Source organism: Heterodontus francisci, chromosome 18 (assembly GCF_036365525.1).
Source record: "Heterodontus francisci isolate sHetFra1 chromosome 18, sHetFra1.hap1, whole genome shotgun sequence".
Lineage (NCBI taxonomy): Eukaryota > Metazoa > Chordata > Chondrichthyes > Heterodontiformes > Heterodontidae > Heterodontus > Heterodontus francisci.
Window position 1 is genome coordinate 6976186 of NC_090388.1, and position 18019 is coordinate 6994204.

At 42.7% G+C, this 18019-nt stretch overlaps 2 protein-coding genes across 8 annotated transcripts in view; one reads left to right on the forward strand and one right to left on the reverse strand.

Moving 5' to 3' along the window:
* LOC137379411 (anoctamin-4-like) overlaps positions 1–10189 on the forward strand; it is a 238897-nt gene extending 228708 nt beyond the window's left edge. For 3 of the 4 annotated variants that reach the window (XM_068050181.1, XM_068050184.1, XM_068050183.1), the window contains 3 exons: positions 163–268; positions 8127–8339; positions 9537–10189. In XM_068050181.1, the coding sequence (XP_067906282.1) occupies positions 163–268; positions 8127–8318 (298 nt within the window). In that variant the 3' untranslated portion in view covers positions 8319–8339; positions 9537–10189. The remainder of the gene's footprint in view (positions 1–162; positions 269–8126; positions 8340–9536) is intronic. The other variant, XM_068050182.1, reaches the window with a different exon arrangement.
* Positions 10184–18019, reverse strand: part of LOC137379414 (sodium-coupled monocarboxylate transporter 1-like) — a 31980-nt gene continuing 24144 nt past the window's right edge. For 3 of the 4 annotated variants that reach the window (XM_068050195.1, XM_068050193.1, XM_068050192.1), the window contains 3 exons: positions 17377–17480; positions 12240–12322; positions 10184–11350 (listed from right to left, as the gene is read on the reverse strand). In XM_068050195.1, coding sequence (XP_067906296.1) covers positions 11252–11350; positions 12240–12322; positions 17377–17480 — 286 coding nt within the window. In that variant the 3' untranslated portion in view covers positions 10184–11251. The remainder of the gene's footprint in view (positions 11351–12239; positions 12323–17376; positions 17481–18019) is intronic. The other variant, XM_068050194.1, reaches the window with a different exon arrangement.

An 18019-nucleotide genomic window follows, 5' to 3' on the forward strand; every position in this document is an offset into this window, starting at 1 on the left:
GAACCCATGACTTTCTGACTCTGTGCTACTCATCAAGTCATGGCTGACACATATGATGTGTAGCAGCTGTACTGAAAGACGATCCGAAGGGATTCCGTGTCAATTTGAAATTGTTTAGTCAGAAATGACGAAGGTAAAATTCTTTTTTAAACCATTTGATAGGTATCGTGACTACAGGGAACCGCCTCATTCCAAAGAACCTTATGCTTACACACTACAGTTCTGGCATGTATTAGCAGCTCGCCTAGCTTTTATCATCGTATTTGAGGTAAGCCACCTGTTGCATTTGTGGACTGACAAATGCAAGAAAATGCTTAAATCACAGCAGAGGGATTATTGATAGGTTAAGTGAGTGGGCAAAAATTTGGCAGATGGAGAAGAGTGTGGGAAAATGTGATGTTATCCACTTTGGTAGGAAGAATAGAAAAACAGAATATTTAAATGGAGAGAGACTGCAGAATGCTGCATTACAGAATGACAAGTTTGTTAACACGCAGGTACAGCAAAGTAATTAGGCAAATGGAATATTGGCCCTTATTGCAAGGGGATGGAGTATAAAAGTAGGGAAACCTTCCAACAGCTGTACAGGGCATGGGTGAGACCGCACCTCTAGTACGATGTACAGTTTCGGTCATCTTATTTAAGGAGGCATCTACTTGGTTTGAAGGCCGTTCCGAGACGGTTCACTAGGCTGATTACTGGAATGAAGAGGTTGTCTATGAGGATAAGTTGAGCAGGTTGGGCCTATGCTCATTGGAGTTCAGAAGAATGAGTAGTGATCTTATCGAGACATGTAAGATTCTGAGGGGGTTTGACAGGGTAGATGCTGAGAGGATGTTTCCCCTCATGGGGAATCCAGAATTGGAGGGAATAGTTTCAGAATAAGGGGTCTCCCATTTAAGAGGTAGATGAGGAGGAATTTCTTAGGGTTATTAATCTTTGGAATTTTCTATCCAAGAGAACAATGGAGGCTGGGTCATTGAACATATTCAAGGCTGAGTTAGACAGATTTTTGATGTACAAGGGTTATAGGGGGCAGGCAGGAAAGCGGAGTTAAGGCCACAATCAAATCAGCCCTGATGCTGAACGGTGGAGCAGGCTTGCAGGGCCGAATGGCCTAATCCTGCTCCTATTTCTTATGCTCTTTATTACTTCAATTTTGGCAGAAAGAAAGCAAAGTGCTGGAAATACTCAATAGGGTCAGACAACATCCTGGAGAGAAAATCAGATGACCTGTCATTGGCACAGAATTTCCTAGGTGGTGTAAATCAAAAGATAGGCTGAAATTTCTGCTGGTTTCTGCATCAATCTTGCTGACATGAGTCAGAATTTCCTGCCAGTCTCATTGTTTGTAGGAACTCAAAAACCAACATAAACAAGTGGCAATCAGTGTAAACAATTAGAGCCTCAGGCAAGTCCTTGTACCATACTTTATCTTTAAGTCTCTCTCTACAGCTACAGGATGCATTGCAGCAACTCAGCAAGGTTACGTCAATATTGCCTCACTCCCATGTAACCTCTGCCACCCAGAAAAGACCAGTGCAGCAGTGTGTACCATCTACAAGATTCACTGCAGCAACTCACCTAGGCTCCTTAGACAGCACCTTCCAAACTTGCGACATCTACCACCTAGAAGGACAAGGGCAGCAAATGCATGGGAACACCACCTGCAAGTTCCCCTCCAAGTCGCACACAATCCTGACTTGGAACTATATCGCCGTTCCTTCACTGTCGCTGGGTCAAAATCCTGTAAATCCCTTCCTAACAGCACTGTGGGTATACCTACCCCACATGGACTGCAGTGGTTCAAGAAGGCAGCTCACCACCACCTTGAAGGGCAATTGGGGGTGGGCAATAAATGCTGTCCTAGCCAACGATGCTCACATCCCAGGAACGAATATTTAAAAACAAATGGTGTGGCAGCACCATCACCTCCAAGTCACTCACCATACTAACTTGGAAATATGGCCATTTTTTCCATTTGTGCTGGGTCAAAATCCTGGAACTCCAGGCCTCATAGCACGGTAGGAGCACCTTCACCACACAGATTGCAGCCATTCAAAAAGACTCTTTGCAGCATTTTCTGTGTTGATTTCAGATTTCCAGCATGTGCTGTATTTTGCTCTTGTTTCAGTGTGACGATGCTGCCGTCATGGAATCCACAGACTAGGGGCAGAATTTTCCCAGGTCAGCGGAGGCAGGTTCTGGGCGAATGAGGTGGGAAAGTCCAGAAAGTGATATTTGGTCAGGATCCCAATGTGATCCCGCCCAAGGCGAGTGGGGCACACCTTTGGATCTGTTGGGTAAGTAATTAAGAGCTTGTTGAGGATGTTAAACCAGTTGTGAGGTCCTTTTAGCCCTGAATCCTGGATTTCCCAGCCATGGAACAGGTTTCCTGAACTGTCAGCAATTCACCAGGGTCACCAAGGTGAGTGCACTGTGGAAAGAGCTTCCTCAATGAAACTGACAGGCTGGGAAGCCTTTGATCAGTTACACTGAAGAGCTCTGGCCATGGCCAATCAGAGGCTGCTGTTAAAGCACCATTTGTTTTCACTGCTTGGAGGCACTTCACTCGCCTCTCCATCTGCCCTTCCCTGCTGCCTGCCTTTCCCTTCCACCTCTGCTGAGGGTCAAGAGCAGAGACCACACAATGACCCAGCTATACCAGACCCAGCCCCACCTGCCTTCTCAGCCACATGCCCCTATACAGCAGATGGAATGGACACCGAGGTGCAGCTGGAGTTGGACAAAACCCCAACACAGGGTCTACAGGCAGAGGATCAGCTCTCAACATGTCTGAGTACCAGTGCCAACAGGAGTCTCCGGCTGTCAGCAGGTTATTGATGACCTGCACAGCCTCCTGGAGCAACACGTTCCCAGTGGACACTCATTGCCAGTGACTGACAAGGTGCCTGTCGCTGGAGGGCCACATCTGCCTTGCCCTGCCACTCCCCCTTCCCCCTGCACCACCACCCCCACCTCCCTGTGGGCTGCCTTCCCAGGTGTCTTATTCCTGTGACTGCTGCAGTTTGAAAAATCCAAGTGCTGCTGAGCTTCTCTGACTCATTCTGTGGTCCCTTTTTAACTAGAAACCCTTCCTCTGACAGAATGGATGCATCATCCCATCTGCCCTCCCTACTTGGATGGGGAGCCCAGAGGTGGCTCTTAATTGGTTTGCTCTGGTAGAGAGCAACAGTCGGGTGTGCTGTGCAGGGAGTCTATTCCATACTCCAAAATTGTTCCACCGATGCACCAGGGAATGAGTTAGTAAGATTCCACCCTAGGTTTCTCCAGTGTCCTATTAACTGACCTTTTTATAGTTCCATAATATCCATGAGTCCTTAGTCTTTTTGAGAGTGGGGGAAAGAAAGAAAGAGAGAGAGTGAGTGGGGGAAAGAAAGAAAGAGAGAGAGTGAGTGGGGGAAAGAAAGAAAGAGAGAGTGAGTGGGGGAAAGAAAGAAAGAGAGAGTGAGTGGGGGAAAGAAAGAAAGAGAGAGTGAGTGGGGGAAAGAAAGAAAGAGAGAGTGAGTGGGGAAAGAAAGAAAGAGAGAGTGAGTGGGGGAAAGAAAGAAAGAGAGAGTGAGTGGGGGAAAGAAAGAAAGAGAGAGTGAGTGGGGGAAAGAAAGAAAGAGAGAGTGAGTGGGGGAAAGAAAGAAAGAGAGAGTGAGTGGGGGAAAGAAAGAAAGAGAGAGTGAGTGGGGGAAAGAAAGAAAGAGAGAGTGAGTGGGGGAAAGAAAGAAAGAGAGAGTGAGTGGGGGAAAGAAAGAAAGAGAGAGTGAGTGGGGGAAAGAAAGAAAGAGAGAGTGAGTGGGGGAAAGAAAGAAAGAGAGAGTGAGTGGGGGAAAGAAAGAAAGAGAGAGTGAGTGGGGGAAAGAAAGAAAGAGAGAGTGAGTGGGGGAAAGAAAGAAAGAGAGAGTGAGTGGGGGAAAGAAAGAAAGAGAGAGTGAGTGGGGGAAAGAAAGAAAGAGAGAGTGAGTGGGGGAAAGAAAGAAAGAGAGAGTGAGTGGGGGAAAGAAAGAAAGAGAGAGTGAGTGGGGGAAAGAAAGAAAGAGAGAGTGAGTGGGGGAAAGAAAGAAAGAGAGAGTGAGTGGGGGAAAGAAAGAAAGAGAGAGTGAGTGGGGGAAAGAAAGAAAGAGAGAGTGAGTGGGGGAAAGAAAGAAAGAGAGAGTGAGTGGGGGAAAGAAAGAAAGAGAGAGTGAGTGGGGGAAAGAAAGAAAGAGAGAGTGAGTGGGGGAAAGAAAGAAAGAGAGAGTGAGTGGGGGAAAGAAAGAAAGAGAGAGTGAGTGGGGGAAAGAAAGAAAGAGAGAGTGAGTGGGGGAAAGAAAGAAAGAGAGAGTGAGTGGGGGAAAGAAAGAAAGAGAGAGTGAGTGGGGGAAAGAAAGAAAGAGAGAGTGAGTGGGGGAAAGAAAGAAAGAGAGAGTGAGTGGGGGAAAGAAAGAAAGAGAGAGTGAGTGGGGGAAAGAAAGAAAGAGAGAGTGAGTGGGGGAAAGAAAGAAAGAGAGAGTGAGTGGGGGAAAGAAAGAAAGAGAGAGTGAGTGGGGGAAAGAAAGAAAGAGAGAGTGAGTGGGGGAAAGAAAGAAAGAGAGAGTGAGTGGGGGAAAGAAAGAAAGAGAGAGTGAGTGGGGGAAAGAAAGAAAGAGAGAGTGAGTGGGGGAAAGAAAGAAAGAGAGAGTGAGTGGGGGAAAGAAAGAAAGAGAGAGTGAGTGGGGGAAAGAAAGAAAGAGAGAGTGAGTGGGGGAAAGAAAGAAAGAGAGAGTGAGTGGGGGAAAGAAAGAAAGAGAGAGTGAGTGGGGGAAAGAAAGAAAGAGAGAGTGAGTGGGGGAAAGAAAGAAAGAAAGAAAGAGAGAGTGAGTGGGGGAAAGAAAGAAAGAGAGAGTGAGTGGGGGAAAGAAAGAAAGAAAGAAAGAGAGAGTGAGTGGGGGAAAGAAAGAAAGAAAGAAAGAGAGAGTGAGTGGGGGAAAGAAAGAAAGAAAGAAAGAGAGAGTGAGTGGGGGAAAGAAAGAAAGAAAGAAAGAGAGAGTGAGTGGGGGAAAGAAAGAAAGAAAGAAAGAGAGAGTGAGTGGGGGAAAGAAAGAAAGAAAGAAAGAGAGAGTGAGTGGGGGAAAGAAAGAAAGAAAGAAAGAGAGAGTGAGTGGGGGAAAGAAAGAAAGAAAGAAAGAGAGAGTGAGTGGGGGAAAGAAAGAAAGAAAGAAAGAGAGAGTGAGTGGGGGAAAGAAAGAAAGAAAGAAAGAGAGAGTGAGTGGGGGAAAGAAAGAAAGAAAGAAAGAGAGAGTGAGTGGGGGAAAGAAAGAAAGAAAGAAAGAGAGAGTGAGTGGGGGAAAGAAAGAAAGAAAGAAAGAGAGAGTGAGTGGGGGAAAGAAAGAAAGAAAGAAAGAGAGAGTGAGTGGGGGAAAGAAAGAAAGAAAGAAAGAGAGAGTGAGTGGGGGAAAGAAAGAAAGAAAGAAAGAGAGAGTGAGTGGGGGAAAGAAAGAAAGAAAGAAAGAGAGAGTGAGTGGGGGAAAGAAAGAAAGAAAGAAAGAGAGAGTGAGTGGGGGAAAGAAAGAAAGAAAGAAAGAGAGAGTGAGTGGGGGAAAGAAAGAAAGAAAGAAAGAGAGAGTGAGTGGGGGAAAGAAAGAAAGAAAGAAAGAGAGAGTGAGTGGGGGAAAGAAAGAAAGAAAGAAAGAGAGAGTGAGTGGGGGAAAGAAAGAAAGAAAGAAAGAGAGAGTGAGTGGGGGAAAGAAAGAAAGAAAGAAAGAGAGAGTGAGTGGGGGAAAGAAAGAAAGAAAGAAAGAGAGAGTGAGTGGGGGAAAGAAAGAAAGAAAGAAAGAGAGAGTGAGTGGGGGAAAGAAAGAAAGAAAGAAAGAGAGAGTGAGTGGGGGAAAGAAAGAAAGAAAGAAAGAGAGAGTGAGTGGGGGAAAGAAAGAAAGAAAGAAAGAGAGAGTGAGTGGGGGAAAGAAAGAAAGAAAGAAAGAGAGAGTGAGTGGGGGAAAGAAAGAAAGAAAGAAAGAGAGAGTGAGTGGGGGAAAGAAAGAAAGAAAGAAAGAGAGAGTGAGTGGGGGAAAGAAAGAAAGAAAGAAAGAGAGAGTGAGTGGGGGAAAGAAAGAAAGAAAGAAAGAGAGAGTGAGTGGGGGAAAGAAAGAAAGAAAGAAAGAGAGAGTGAGTGGGGGAAAGAAAGAAAGAAAGAAAGAGAGAGTGAGTGGGGGAAAGAAAGAAAGAAAGAAAGAGAGAGTGAGTGGGGGAAAGAAAGAAAGAAAGAAAGAGAGAGTGAGTGGGGGAAAGAAAGAAAGAAAGAAAGAGAGAGTGAGTGGGGGAAAGAAAGAAAGAAAGAAAGAGAGAGTGAGTGGGGGAAAGAAAGAAAGAAAGAAAGAGAGAGTGAGTGGGGGAAAGAAAGAAAGAAAGAAAGAGAGAGTGAGTGGGGGAAAGAAAGAAAGAAAGAAAGAGAGAGTGAGTGGGGGAAAGAAAGAAAGAAAGAAAGAGAGAGTGAGTGGGGGAAAGAAAGAAAGAAAGAAAGAGAGAGTGAGTGGGGGAAAGAAAGAAAGAAAGAAAGAGAGAGTGAGTGGGGGAAAGAAAGAAAGAAAGAAAGAGAGAGTGAGTGGGGGAAAGAAAGAAAGAAAGAAAGAGAGAGTGAGTGGGGGAAAGAAAGAAAGAAAGAAAGAGAGAGTGAGTGGGGGAAAGAAAGAAAGAAAGAAAGAGAGAGTGAGTGGGGGAAAGAAAGAAAGAAAGAAAGAGAGAGTGAGTGGGGGAAAGAAAGAAAGAAAGAAAGAGAGAGTGAGTGGGGGAAAGAAAGAAAGAAAGAAAGAGAGAGTGAGTGGGGGAAAGAAAGAAAGAAAGAAAGAGAGAGTGAGTGGGGGAAAGAAAGAAAGAAAGAAAGAGAGAGTGAGTGGGGGAAAGAAAGAAAGAAAGAAAGAGAGAGTGAGTGGGGGAAAGAAAGAAAGAAAGAAAGAGAGAGTGAGTGGGGGAAAGAAAGAAAGAAAGAAAGAGAGAGTGAGTGGGGGAAAGAAAGAAAGAAAGAAAGAGAGAGTGAGTGGGGGAAAGAAAGAAAGAAAGAAAGAGAGAGTGAGTGGGGGAAAGAAAGAAAGAAAGAAAGAGAGAGTGAGTGGGGGAAAGAAAGAAAGAAAGAAAGAGAGAGTGAGTGGGGGAAAGAAAGAAAGAAAGAAAGAGAGAGTGAGTGGGGGAAAGAAAGAAAGAAAGAAAGAGAGAGTGAGTGGGGGAAAGAAAGAAAGAAAGAAAGAGAGAGTGAGTGGGGGAAAGAAAGAAAGAAAGAAAGAGAGAGTGAGTGGGGGAAAGAAAGAAAGAAAGAAAGAGAGAGTGAGTGGGGGAAAGAAAGAAAGAAAGAAAGAGAGAGTGAGTGGGGGAAAGAAAGAAAGAAAGAAAGAGAGAGTGAGTGGGGGAAAGAAAGAAAGAAAGAAAGAGAGAGTGAGTGGGGGAAAGAAAGAAAGAAAGAAAGAGAGAGTGAGTGGGGGAAAGAAAGAAAGAAAGAAAGAGAGAGTGAGTGGGGGAAAGAAAGAAAGAAAGAAAGAGAGAGTGAGTGGGGGAAAGAAAGAAAGAAAGAAAGAGAGAGTGAGTGGGGGAAAGAAAGAAAGAAAGAAAGAGAGAGTGAGTGGGGGAAAGAAAGAAAGAAAGAAAGAGAGAGTGAGTGGGGGAAAGAAAGAAAGAAAGAAAGAGAGAGTGAGTGGGGGAAAGAAAGAAAGAGAGAGAGAGAGAGTGAGTGGTGGAAAGAAAGAAAGAGAGAGAGAGAGAGTGAGTGGGGGGAAAGAAAGAAAGAGAGAGAGAGAGTGAGTGGGGGTAAAGAAAGAAAGAGAGAGAGAGAGAGAGTGTGAGAGAGACGGGGGGGGGGGGGGAGAGATATGCTGTTGAAGGAAGCTTGCCGAGTTGCTGCAGTGCATCTTGTCTTGGGTGACATCGTTGTCCAGATTATTTTATGTAATCACATGATTTATTTTGAACTGTTTACTGCCTTTGTTTTAAATTACTTAATGCAGTGTCAATTAAATCTCTTGATTGCTTTGCTGAAGGGCAACTTTTAAAATCAGAAAATCCTACTTGAGAAGAATTGCTCCAGGTAAAGTGTGCCTGGTAAAATTGTGTGCTGGGTCTGGTGTTTCTTTCTCCTGGTGTGGTGATTGTTAATATTTTATTCATTACAGCATTTGGTTTTTAGTATAAAGAACCTGATTGCGTATTTAATTCCTGACTTACCAAAAGACCTCAGGGACAGAATGCGTCGTGAGAAGTACTTAATTCAGGAAATGATGTACGAGGCTGAGCTAGAGCGTCTTCATAAGGAGCGGAATGAGAGGAAGAGAAATGGGAAAGGCTCTAACAATGAGTGGCCATGAGTACAGATATCAACTACTGAGGTATTATTGCTAGTCTCTTAATCCTTTTATCCTTAAATAGATCAGTTTCTTCAAAGACTAACTGCATCAGTGTAAAATATTAGTTACAGCGCTGTTTTATTGAGGTAGTGTGTGGTAGATCTATCAACCTTGGGAAGTGGTAAGCAGGATCTCTTTGGGGTAGCGGTGGCCTCAGGATGACCTGGTGATGGAAATTTGAAACCAAGTTGGGTAGACGCAGTAACCTCGACGAGACCGATGAGAAATTCCATTGGTGATTGTCCAGCTAGTTTGGCTAACCAATGGAATCTGGAGAGTCGGCCAATCGCAGGAGGTTGAATTGTTTTCACTCAACCCCTATGAGCCAATGGCTGAAGGAGGAGGATGGTTCCAGCTGGCCAAGCACTGGAAAGTTTCATTGCCTTTTGGGATGTGCTACCTGAAAGGACAGTGGGTGAAGATTCGCAAATGATTATGTTCAATTCCTTTCTGAAAATTTACTTACAGAAAATTTGCAGGGCTGTGAGGCAAGAGCAGGGGAGTGGGACTAATTGGACAGCTCTTTCGGAGATGGCACAGGTGCGATGGGCCGAATGGCCTCCTTCAGAGCTGTATTATTCTAATGAAATGCTGGTCTCTCATATTCTACCCTCTGTAAATTTGAGGTCATCCAAAACTCTGCTGCCTGTGTCTTTAACTCCTATCACCCCTGTGCTTGTTGACCTATATTGATTCCTTGTTGAGCAATGTCTTAATTTTCAAATTCTTATCCTTGCTTTCAAATCTCTCCCATAGCCTGACCTCTCCCTATCTCTAATCTCCTCCAGCCCCACAATGCTCCAAGATATCTGCACTCCTCTAATTTTGGCTTCTTAAGCACCCCTGATTTTTTTTATTGCTCCAACATTGGTGACATGGCCTTCATTTGCCTAGGCCCTAAGCTCTGGAATACCCTCCTTACACCTCTCCATCTCGCTTTTCCTCCTTTTAAGACTCTTAAAACCTACTTCTGACCAAGCTTATATGGTCTTATGTGGCTCAGTGTCATGTTTTATTTTATAATGTTCCTGTGAAGTGCCTTTATTACATTAAAGGCTCTATATAAAGTTGAACCAAATTCATGTGAATTGGTTGAAGTACCTTTTTCATTTAATATTTTGCTAATTGTCTTTCTGCTCGCAAAAATAAAAGCAATTTTTGTCTTGTCTTTCCTACCAGGTTAAGTCTGCCTTCTTTGCATATTTTGCAGTTGTTCCCTGCAGCTTCTGAAAGTACCATTCTACAGACTGAACGAAATACAGCATCAGTGCATGTCAGGAAAGAAACAAAAAAAACATTGTGTCCAACAGAGAGGATGTACTGTGACGACTTTTGCAATTCAAAATGTGATTCTTTCAATATTTATAATGCTGCCAGCATGTTGAACATGTTATTCATAAAATGATACAATCCTTTATGCCAATTTTTACTTAAAAGAGTAACTGTTTTACATCAGTTTGCTAAGTTTTGCAGTTTTGCATCTTCTGTCCAATCAACTGACTGCAGACTTTTACACACCCACCTTCGATATGTAAATAAGAAATTCTGAAAACTATTTTACATGATTTCTGCAACCTACCTTCTGTCTGTATGATCTGGTTTGATCCGTATCTCCTCCAAACTAGCAGCTCAAAACAAATCTTGTTTACAGATTTTTTTTTTTTTCTTGAAGCTTGCTGCTTTCTGACCTGGATGCACGATGCAAACTACTTGTAAATAGCCAAAAGCAGAATGTTAAATTTATGACTTATGATCAGTTTGTGAACGGAAAACCACATCCATTGTATATCGTAATGCAGAGATTTAAAATAAATATGCACTTGGAGTTTGAAGATGGCAAATTTTTATTTTCCAAAAATTAATAGTCAGATGTGATGCATCTTCCTTTTCATCATTGGTCACAGCCCTTTCAATCCATGGGACCATTTGGCTATATAATGGCCCTACAATCATCAAAATAATAAAGTATGCATGAAGTATAATGAACAAACTTAATAGCGCAAAAACGGGTGATTGAGCCCAACCAGTCATGCAAGCGGGTATGTTTCTCTTTTGTTAGAGAAAGGTATAGTGACAGAAGACTGGTGGATAGCTAACGTCATACCTATGTTGAAGAGAAATAGAACATGTCCAGGGAACAGTAGACCAGTCAACTTCACATCAGTGGCAGGAAAAATAGTGAAATCCCTACTCAAGAGAATAGAAGAACGTCTGGAAACCAAAACTATAATGAATAGTCAGCATGGATTTCAATTGTGCTTAACCGACCTTATTGAATTTTTTTTGAAGGGGTAACAAAGAATAAACGAGGGTAATGCAGTCAATGTAATTTATCTAGATATTCAAAAGGCCTTTGATATTATACCATATAATAGACTAATGAATGAAGTCAGAAAATGCAGACTCGGGATGAGTAGCAGACTGGATAGCTAGCTGGGGGGAGGGGGGAAAAACTAGCTGGACAATGAGTACCAGACTCGACACCCAGTACAAAACCTGCTTTTTCTCTGCATGGAATAATGGAGATTGTAATTGGTCAATTGACACCTCTTTAAAAAGCAGCTGAATCATCTATTGGGTAAAGGGGGTTGAGTGTTAGTGACTCGGAGCATTGCTTGATTTTTTTTTTTGTAGGACAAATTGGGGTAAAGTTTATAAGTTAGTATTCCTGGAGCAGTGTTAAGTGGACTGAGAACACACTGGGGTTTCAGGCATGAATAGCTACTGCCTAATCAAAGAAATTTGCATGGATCATGAATCCGAACCATTGAACACTAAGCCTGAATTTCCAAGCTTTATACTCTGAGGGTAGTGTGGAGGATGGCTATGATAAAACAGTTATATACGGACTTTGCGCTTGGACCAAATGGCCTTTCTTTGCTGTTTGATTTCTTTTACTTGGTGCAGTCCAGTTCCATGTGGCTGAAGGCAAGGTTGTCGTTTCCAATAACTCTGTCAGTGTTTGGTTTCCGTTCCATAACCTCAATTTTATCCTGTAAAATACGAAGAGCACTGATTGATTATTCCTTGTGTCTATATGTTTTGTTCAAGTTGAAGAGTTAGAAAATGGAAGTGCTTGGTATAGATCAAAGATATTCCAAAAATAACATTTTATTCATGGCATGTGAGTACTGCTGGCAAGGGCAGCATTTATTGCCCATCCCTAATTGCCCTTGAGAAGGTGGTGGTGAGCCAGCTTCTTGAACCGCTGCAGTCTGTGCGGTGGTGGTACACCCACAGTGCTGTAAGGCAGGAGTTCCAGCATCTTGACCCATTTGACCATGAAAGAACGGCCGATACATTTCCAAGTCACGACTGTGAGACTTGGAGGTGATGTTCCCATGCACCTGCTGTCCTTATCATAGGTGGCAGAGGTCACAGGTTAGTCCCTTGGCACCAAATGTCCAAAGCTATGCATCAAGATGCCCTGTACCAATGTACTAAAAATGTGGGCAAGTGTTTGGTTCCACACACTTGGGTTCTTCCACCTTTATTACATTGTAAATCATTATTTCAGTCCGGAACACTTAATTTACTGGTGAAACCCAACAGAGCAGCTGTAAAGATTTTCAAAGAAAATGTTTGGAGTGATTTGAATTATTCCTGCTCTTTTCTGAGAGATTTTGCACATTATACATTGTTTTCATGTCTCTAGTAGTCCCTCTTTTTGAAGTTTATAATGCCTGTAATCCTGGCATTTTATTGGTCTGCACCTATCTATTCAGTTGTGATTTGTTGCAGTTTTATAAATATAAAATATGAGCCAGTGAGATGCAAGCCTGACATAGAAATTTGCTTGAAGGTGTGTTTGGTACAGCTGTGTGTATTACACAAGATTTCATATGGATATACATAGAAAAGTAATGACAGGACTTTACTTACACCATTGGAAGACCTGGAAAAGTAGCACAAAAGATCTGTCCAGTTCAGCAGTAAGTCTGTGTTCACTTGAGCTTTTCTTCCTCCTGACAAATAGAAATAAATATGATGGCCATTACAGAGACATGGCTGCAGGATGACCTAGATTGGAACCTGAATATTGAAGGATACATGACATTTAGGAAGGACAGGAAGCTAGGAAAAGATGGAGGGGTGGCACTGTTAATTAATTGTGTTAGCACAATAGAGAGGGATGATCTAAGTTCAGGAAACCAGGATGTAGAAGCAGTTTGCGTCAGAGAAATGATAAAGGCAAGAAGTCACTTGTGGGAGTGGTGTACAGGCCTAACAGTAAACACATGGTAGGACGGGGTATAAAGGAAGAAATAATGGGTGCTTATCAGAAAGATATAATCATGGGGGATTTTAATCTACATACAGACTGGGAAAATCAGGTGGGTAAAGGTAGCCTAGATGAGTTCATAGAATGTTTTCAGGATAGTTTTCAGAACAGCACATTCTGGAATCGGCCAGAGAGCAGGCTATACTAGACCTAGAATAAAAACAAAGTGCTGGAAATGCTCAGCAGGTCTGGCAGCATCCATGGAGAGAGAAGCAGAGTTCACGTTTCAGGTCAGTGACCTTTGTCAGTTTTGATGAAGGGTCACTCACCTGAAACGTTAACTCTGCTTCTCTCTCCACGGATGCTGCCAGACTTGCTATTTTTATTTCAAATTTCCAGCCTCTGCAGTATTTTGCTTCTATACTAGACCTGATATTGTGCAACAAAATGGGATAAATTCATGACCTGATCATGAAGGTGTCCGGAGGCAGCAGTGATTACAATATGATTAAATTTTACATTCAGTTTGAGGGAGAGAAGAGTGGGTTTAAGACTAATATTTTAAACTTAAATAAGGGCAATTATGAGGACATTAAAGCAGAGCTAGCAAAAGTGAACTTGCAAAGTAGGTTAAGGGATATGTCAATGAAGGTGCAGTGGTGGCCATTTAAGGGAATATTTCTGAATACACAGAATTCCAACGAGAAAGAAAAATTCCAAGGGGAGGACTCACCATCTGTGGTTACTTAAAAAAAAAAGTTAGATGTCATCAATCTTTTTTTTTAAAAAAAAAGCATATAATTGTGCAAAGATGGGTGGCAGGTCCGAAGATTGGACAGAATAGAAAAAGCAGCAAAGAATGACTAAAAGATTGATAAGGAGGGAAAAATTAGAGTACAAGAGAAAACGGGTGAGAAATATAAAAACAGTAAGTTTCTATAGATTTAAAAAGAAAGGTTAACCGTGAGCGTTGAGCCTATAAATTTGCTGTAAATCAGGAAATGGAAGGGAGGGAGGAACTCAATAAAATTACAATCACCAGGGAAGTGGTACTGAGCAAATTGTTGGAGCTACGGGCTGACAAGACCCCCGGGTCCTGATGGACTTCATCCTAGGGTGTTGAAAGAAGTGGCTAGTGAGATAGTTGATGCGTTGGTTTTAATTTTCCAAAATTCCCTAGATTCGGGGAAGGTTCCATTAGATTGGAAAATAGCAAATGTAACTCCTTTATTCGAAAAGGGAGGGAGACAGAAAGGAGGAAGCTACAGGCCAGTTAACTGAGCATCTGTCATAGGGAAAATGTTAGCTACTATTAAAGATGTTATAGCAAGGATTTAGAAAAATTCAAGGTAATCCGGCAGAGTCAACATGGTTTTTTTTAAAAGGAAAATCATGTTTAACTAAGTTATTGGAATTCTTTGAAGAAGTAATGTGTGCTGTGGATAAAGGGGAACTGATGGATGTACTGAAATTGGATTTCCAGAAGGCATTTAATAAGTTGCCATATCAAAGGTTATTGCAAAAAGTAAAAGCTCATGGGGTAGGGGGTAAAATATTGACATGGATAGAAGATTGACTAGCTAACAGGAAACCGAGAGTAGGCATAAATAGGTCATTTTCTGGTTGGCAAGATATAACGAGTGGTGTTCCACAGGGATCAGTGCTGGGGCCTCAAATTTTTACAATTTATATAAATGACTTGAATGAAGGGACCGAAGGTATGGTTGCTAAATTTGCTGATGACGCAAAGATAGGTAGGAAAGTAAGTTGTGAAGAGGACATGAAGCTACAAAGGGATAAGGATAGGTTAAGTGAGTGGGCAAAAATCTGGCAAATGGAGTATAATGTGGAAAAATGTGAAATTGTCCATTTTGGCAGGAAGAATAAAAAAACTATCTAAATGATGAAAGATTGCAGAGCTGAGATACAGAGGGATCTGGGTGTCCTTGTGCTTGAATCGCAAAAGCTTAGTATGCAGGTACAGTAAGTAATCAGCTAATAGAATGTTATCGGTTCTTGCAAGGGGAATTAAATACAAAAGTAGGGAGATAATGCTTCAACTATTGGTGAGACTGCATCTGGAGTACTGTGTACAGTTCTGTTCTTATTTAAGGAAGGATTTAAATGTGTTGGAAGCAGTACTGAGGAGGTCTACTAGACTAATACCTGGAATGGGTGGGTTGTCTTATGAGGAAAGATTGGACAGGCTAAGCTTGTATCTGCTGGAGTTTAGAAGAGTAAGAGGTGACTTGATTGAAACATATAATATCCTGAGGGATCTTGACAGGGTGGATGTGGAAAGGATGTTTCCTCTTGTGGGAGAATCTAGAACTAAGGGTCACTGTTTAAAAATAAGGGGTCACCCATTTAAGACAGATGAGGAGAATTTTTTTTTCTGAGGGTCGTGAGTCTTTGGAATTCTCTTCCTCAAAAGATAGTGGAAGCTGAGTCTTTGAATATTTTTAAGGCAGAGGTAGATAGATTCTTGATAAGCAAGGGGGTGAAAGGTTATTGGGGGCAAGCGGGAATGTGGAGTTGAGGTTACAATCAGATCAGCCATGATCTTATTGAATGGCAGAGCAGGCTCGAGGGGCTGAGTGGCCGACTCCTAATTCATATGTTTGTATGATCATAGGTACAAGATATTTATCTATGAACAGCAATGAGTTAACAGAACATCTTGCAGAAAAACAACTACTTAAACTAATAATAGTCGTACTTCATTAAGCATGGTGACTGACTTTACCAGCCCTCTGGAGACAGGCTGGGAGGTGGAAGGCTTCAGGAGGGGAGCCCGATATCTTCCCGCTGCCGCAGGATATTACCAGCGCCGGGGATGTCAGTTGCATAGCCACTTCCTGCTCCCACCAGCATTTTACTGGTGTCAGGAGGGGCCCCTGTCTGCTGCAGAGACAGCCAGGTAAAGTATGGTGTCCTCCTTTACAGCTACTCCTTGACCATGGAGGGACCCCCGGTGGCTACAGCCTACCTGGCCTTGAACGTGGAGGTGCCCTCTCCTTCCTGCAGCCTCAGCAATGGCCACTTCTATCGGCGGCGCTGCCGAGCCGGTGGCCCTCTGGCCACTGCCAGTGAAATGCCACCCAGGGTCCCGCTGTCCGTCCTCACAGGTTCAAGTCCTGCTTTTGGTCCCAACAGAGGGACAATCTAGGCTTTGACAAAATTCTGGCTATTGTTACAATTACTGTGGGACTGCTTGTAATTGCATTACTCAAGAAAGTCTTGCACTTGAATTTGCATCTGATTAGCACAGATTGCATTTAAATCGCACCTTTTAATCTAGTTAAACATCCCAAAGCGCTTCACGGGAGAGTTGTTTTCAGGCAGAAATTGACACTCAGTTAAACGAGGCATTTCAAATGTATTTTAAGTTCAGGGCAAACTCCCAGCGCTTTCAGTCCTTTCCATCTCTGAACTAGCTAAGCACACTGGGATCTAATGATGTTGACACCATAGGGTTAGTGTTGTGTTGCCCAGGGTAAAGCATCGTGCATCCAACATGCGAGGCTGTGAGTCAGGGGCAGAACTTTTCAAAACAGACCCCAATAAGACAGGTCAAAATGAAGAATTTCCTTCTGTGACGTTATGGATAAACCAGCAGATCTCAGGAATATTCACCTACTTTGACAAGTGGGCTTCTTTGTTGAAACACTTAGCTTGGCGCAGTCGGTAGCACTCTCCTGTTCGAGTCATAAACATTACGGGTTCAAGACCCACTTCAGCCCTGAGCATATAAACTCGGATAACATTTCGACAACTCGCTGGGGGAGTTCTGTGTTTGATGTGCTGTCTGTTGGATGAGTGGTTAAACTAAGGCCCTGTCTTTCTCTTCAATTAGATGTTAAATAATTCTGTGGTATTCAAAGGAGAGTAGTTCAAAAAGAGTCCATTGGTTGGAGTGTGCACAAAAGTCTTAATCAAAATTATTCAACTGAAACATCTCGTTTTACAGGCTGAAACTTTCACAAGTGACTGGTCACAATTGCAAGGGATGAGGGACTTCAGTTATCTGGAGAAGCTGGGGTTGTTCTCCTTACAGCAGAGAAGGCGAAGAAGAAATTAATACATGTGTTCAAAATCATGCATGGTTTTGATAGAATAAATCTGAAGAAACTGTTTCCAGTGGCAGAATGATCGGTAACCAGCGGGCACAGACTTAAGATGACTGGCAAAAGTACCAGAGGCAACATTAGAACATAACATACGAAATAGGAGTTGGAGTAGCCCATTTGGCCCTTCGAGCCTGCTCTGCTATTCAATACCATCATGGCTGATCTACCTCAATGTCACCTTCCTGCACTATCCCCATATCCCTTAATTCACTTGGTGCCCAAAAATCTATCGACCTCAGCCTTGAATATATTTGACTGAGCATCCACAGCTCTCTAGGTTAGAGAATTCCAAAAATTCACAACCCTTTGAATGAAGAAATTTCTCATCTCAGTCTTAAATGGCTGATCCCCTTATTCTGAGACTGTCACCCCATGTTCTAGATTCCCCAGCCAGGGATATTAGAAAACTTTTTTTTTTACACAGCGAGTTGTTGTGATCTGGAATGCGCTGCCTGAGAGGGTGATGGAAACAGTTGATAGTAACGTCAAAAGGGAAATGGATAAATACCTAAAAGAGGAATAATTTGCAGGGCAATGGGGAAAAGCAGGGGAGTGGGACAAATTGGATAGTTTGACCAAAGAGCCAGAACAGGCAGGATGGGCTCAATGGCCTCCTGTGCTACAATAGCTCATGATTCTATGGAAAAGTCAAATGTTATGTACGTACCTGTTAGTAAGCTGACGATTAGACCAACTATTATTACGATTAAAGTTGCAAAGGTGCTTAAGTACAAGTAGGATAAAGAATACCAGGACTCCACTGTTTCAACTCTGTGGAATGAGAGCAATCCTCATTAAAAATAGAGTAACAACCACCTCACCCATCAATGTGGGCCTTTTTGCATAACGTAACATGCAAACGTTAATGAGATGTTAGGCCAAATAATTGCTTCTCTGTTTTCAAAGCTCCTTTGTGCCTTTCCCTCTTCTTAGGCCTTCACAATCTGCACCAATGAGCAGGCAAGAAACCTGCTTCCAAGGCAATACCATTTACAGTATGAGTTACTGTGACATATTCCGAATCTCTATGGGTGTGAGGATTCCAGCATGTGGAAGCATGGCATATCCTGGGCGGCATAATCCTGTAAGGTCCTCCGCTTCTTCCAAAGATATCAGATAGGGAGATTCCCATTGAGAAACCCCTCTGTGCTAGTAATGATGTTGAGGGTAAAAAAATAATTTGGTACAACTGGCATAAAGCTTCATGAGTGTCAAATCAGTGTAATTTGCACCGGGCATCCTGGAAATGGGAAATGGCACAAAGGATTGACACCTTCCCCCACAAAATTAGACCTTAAGTAGTGCCAGTT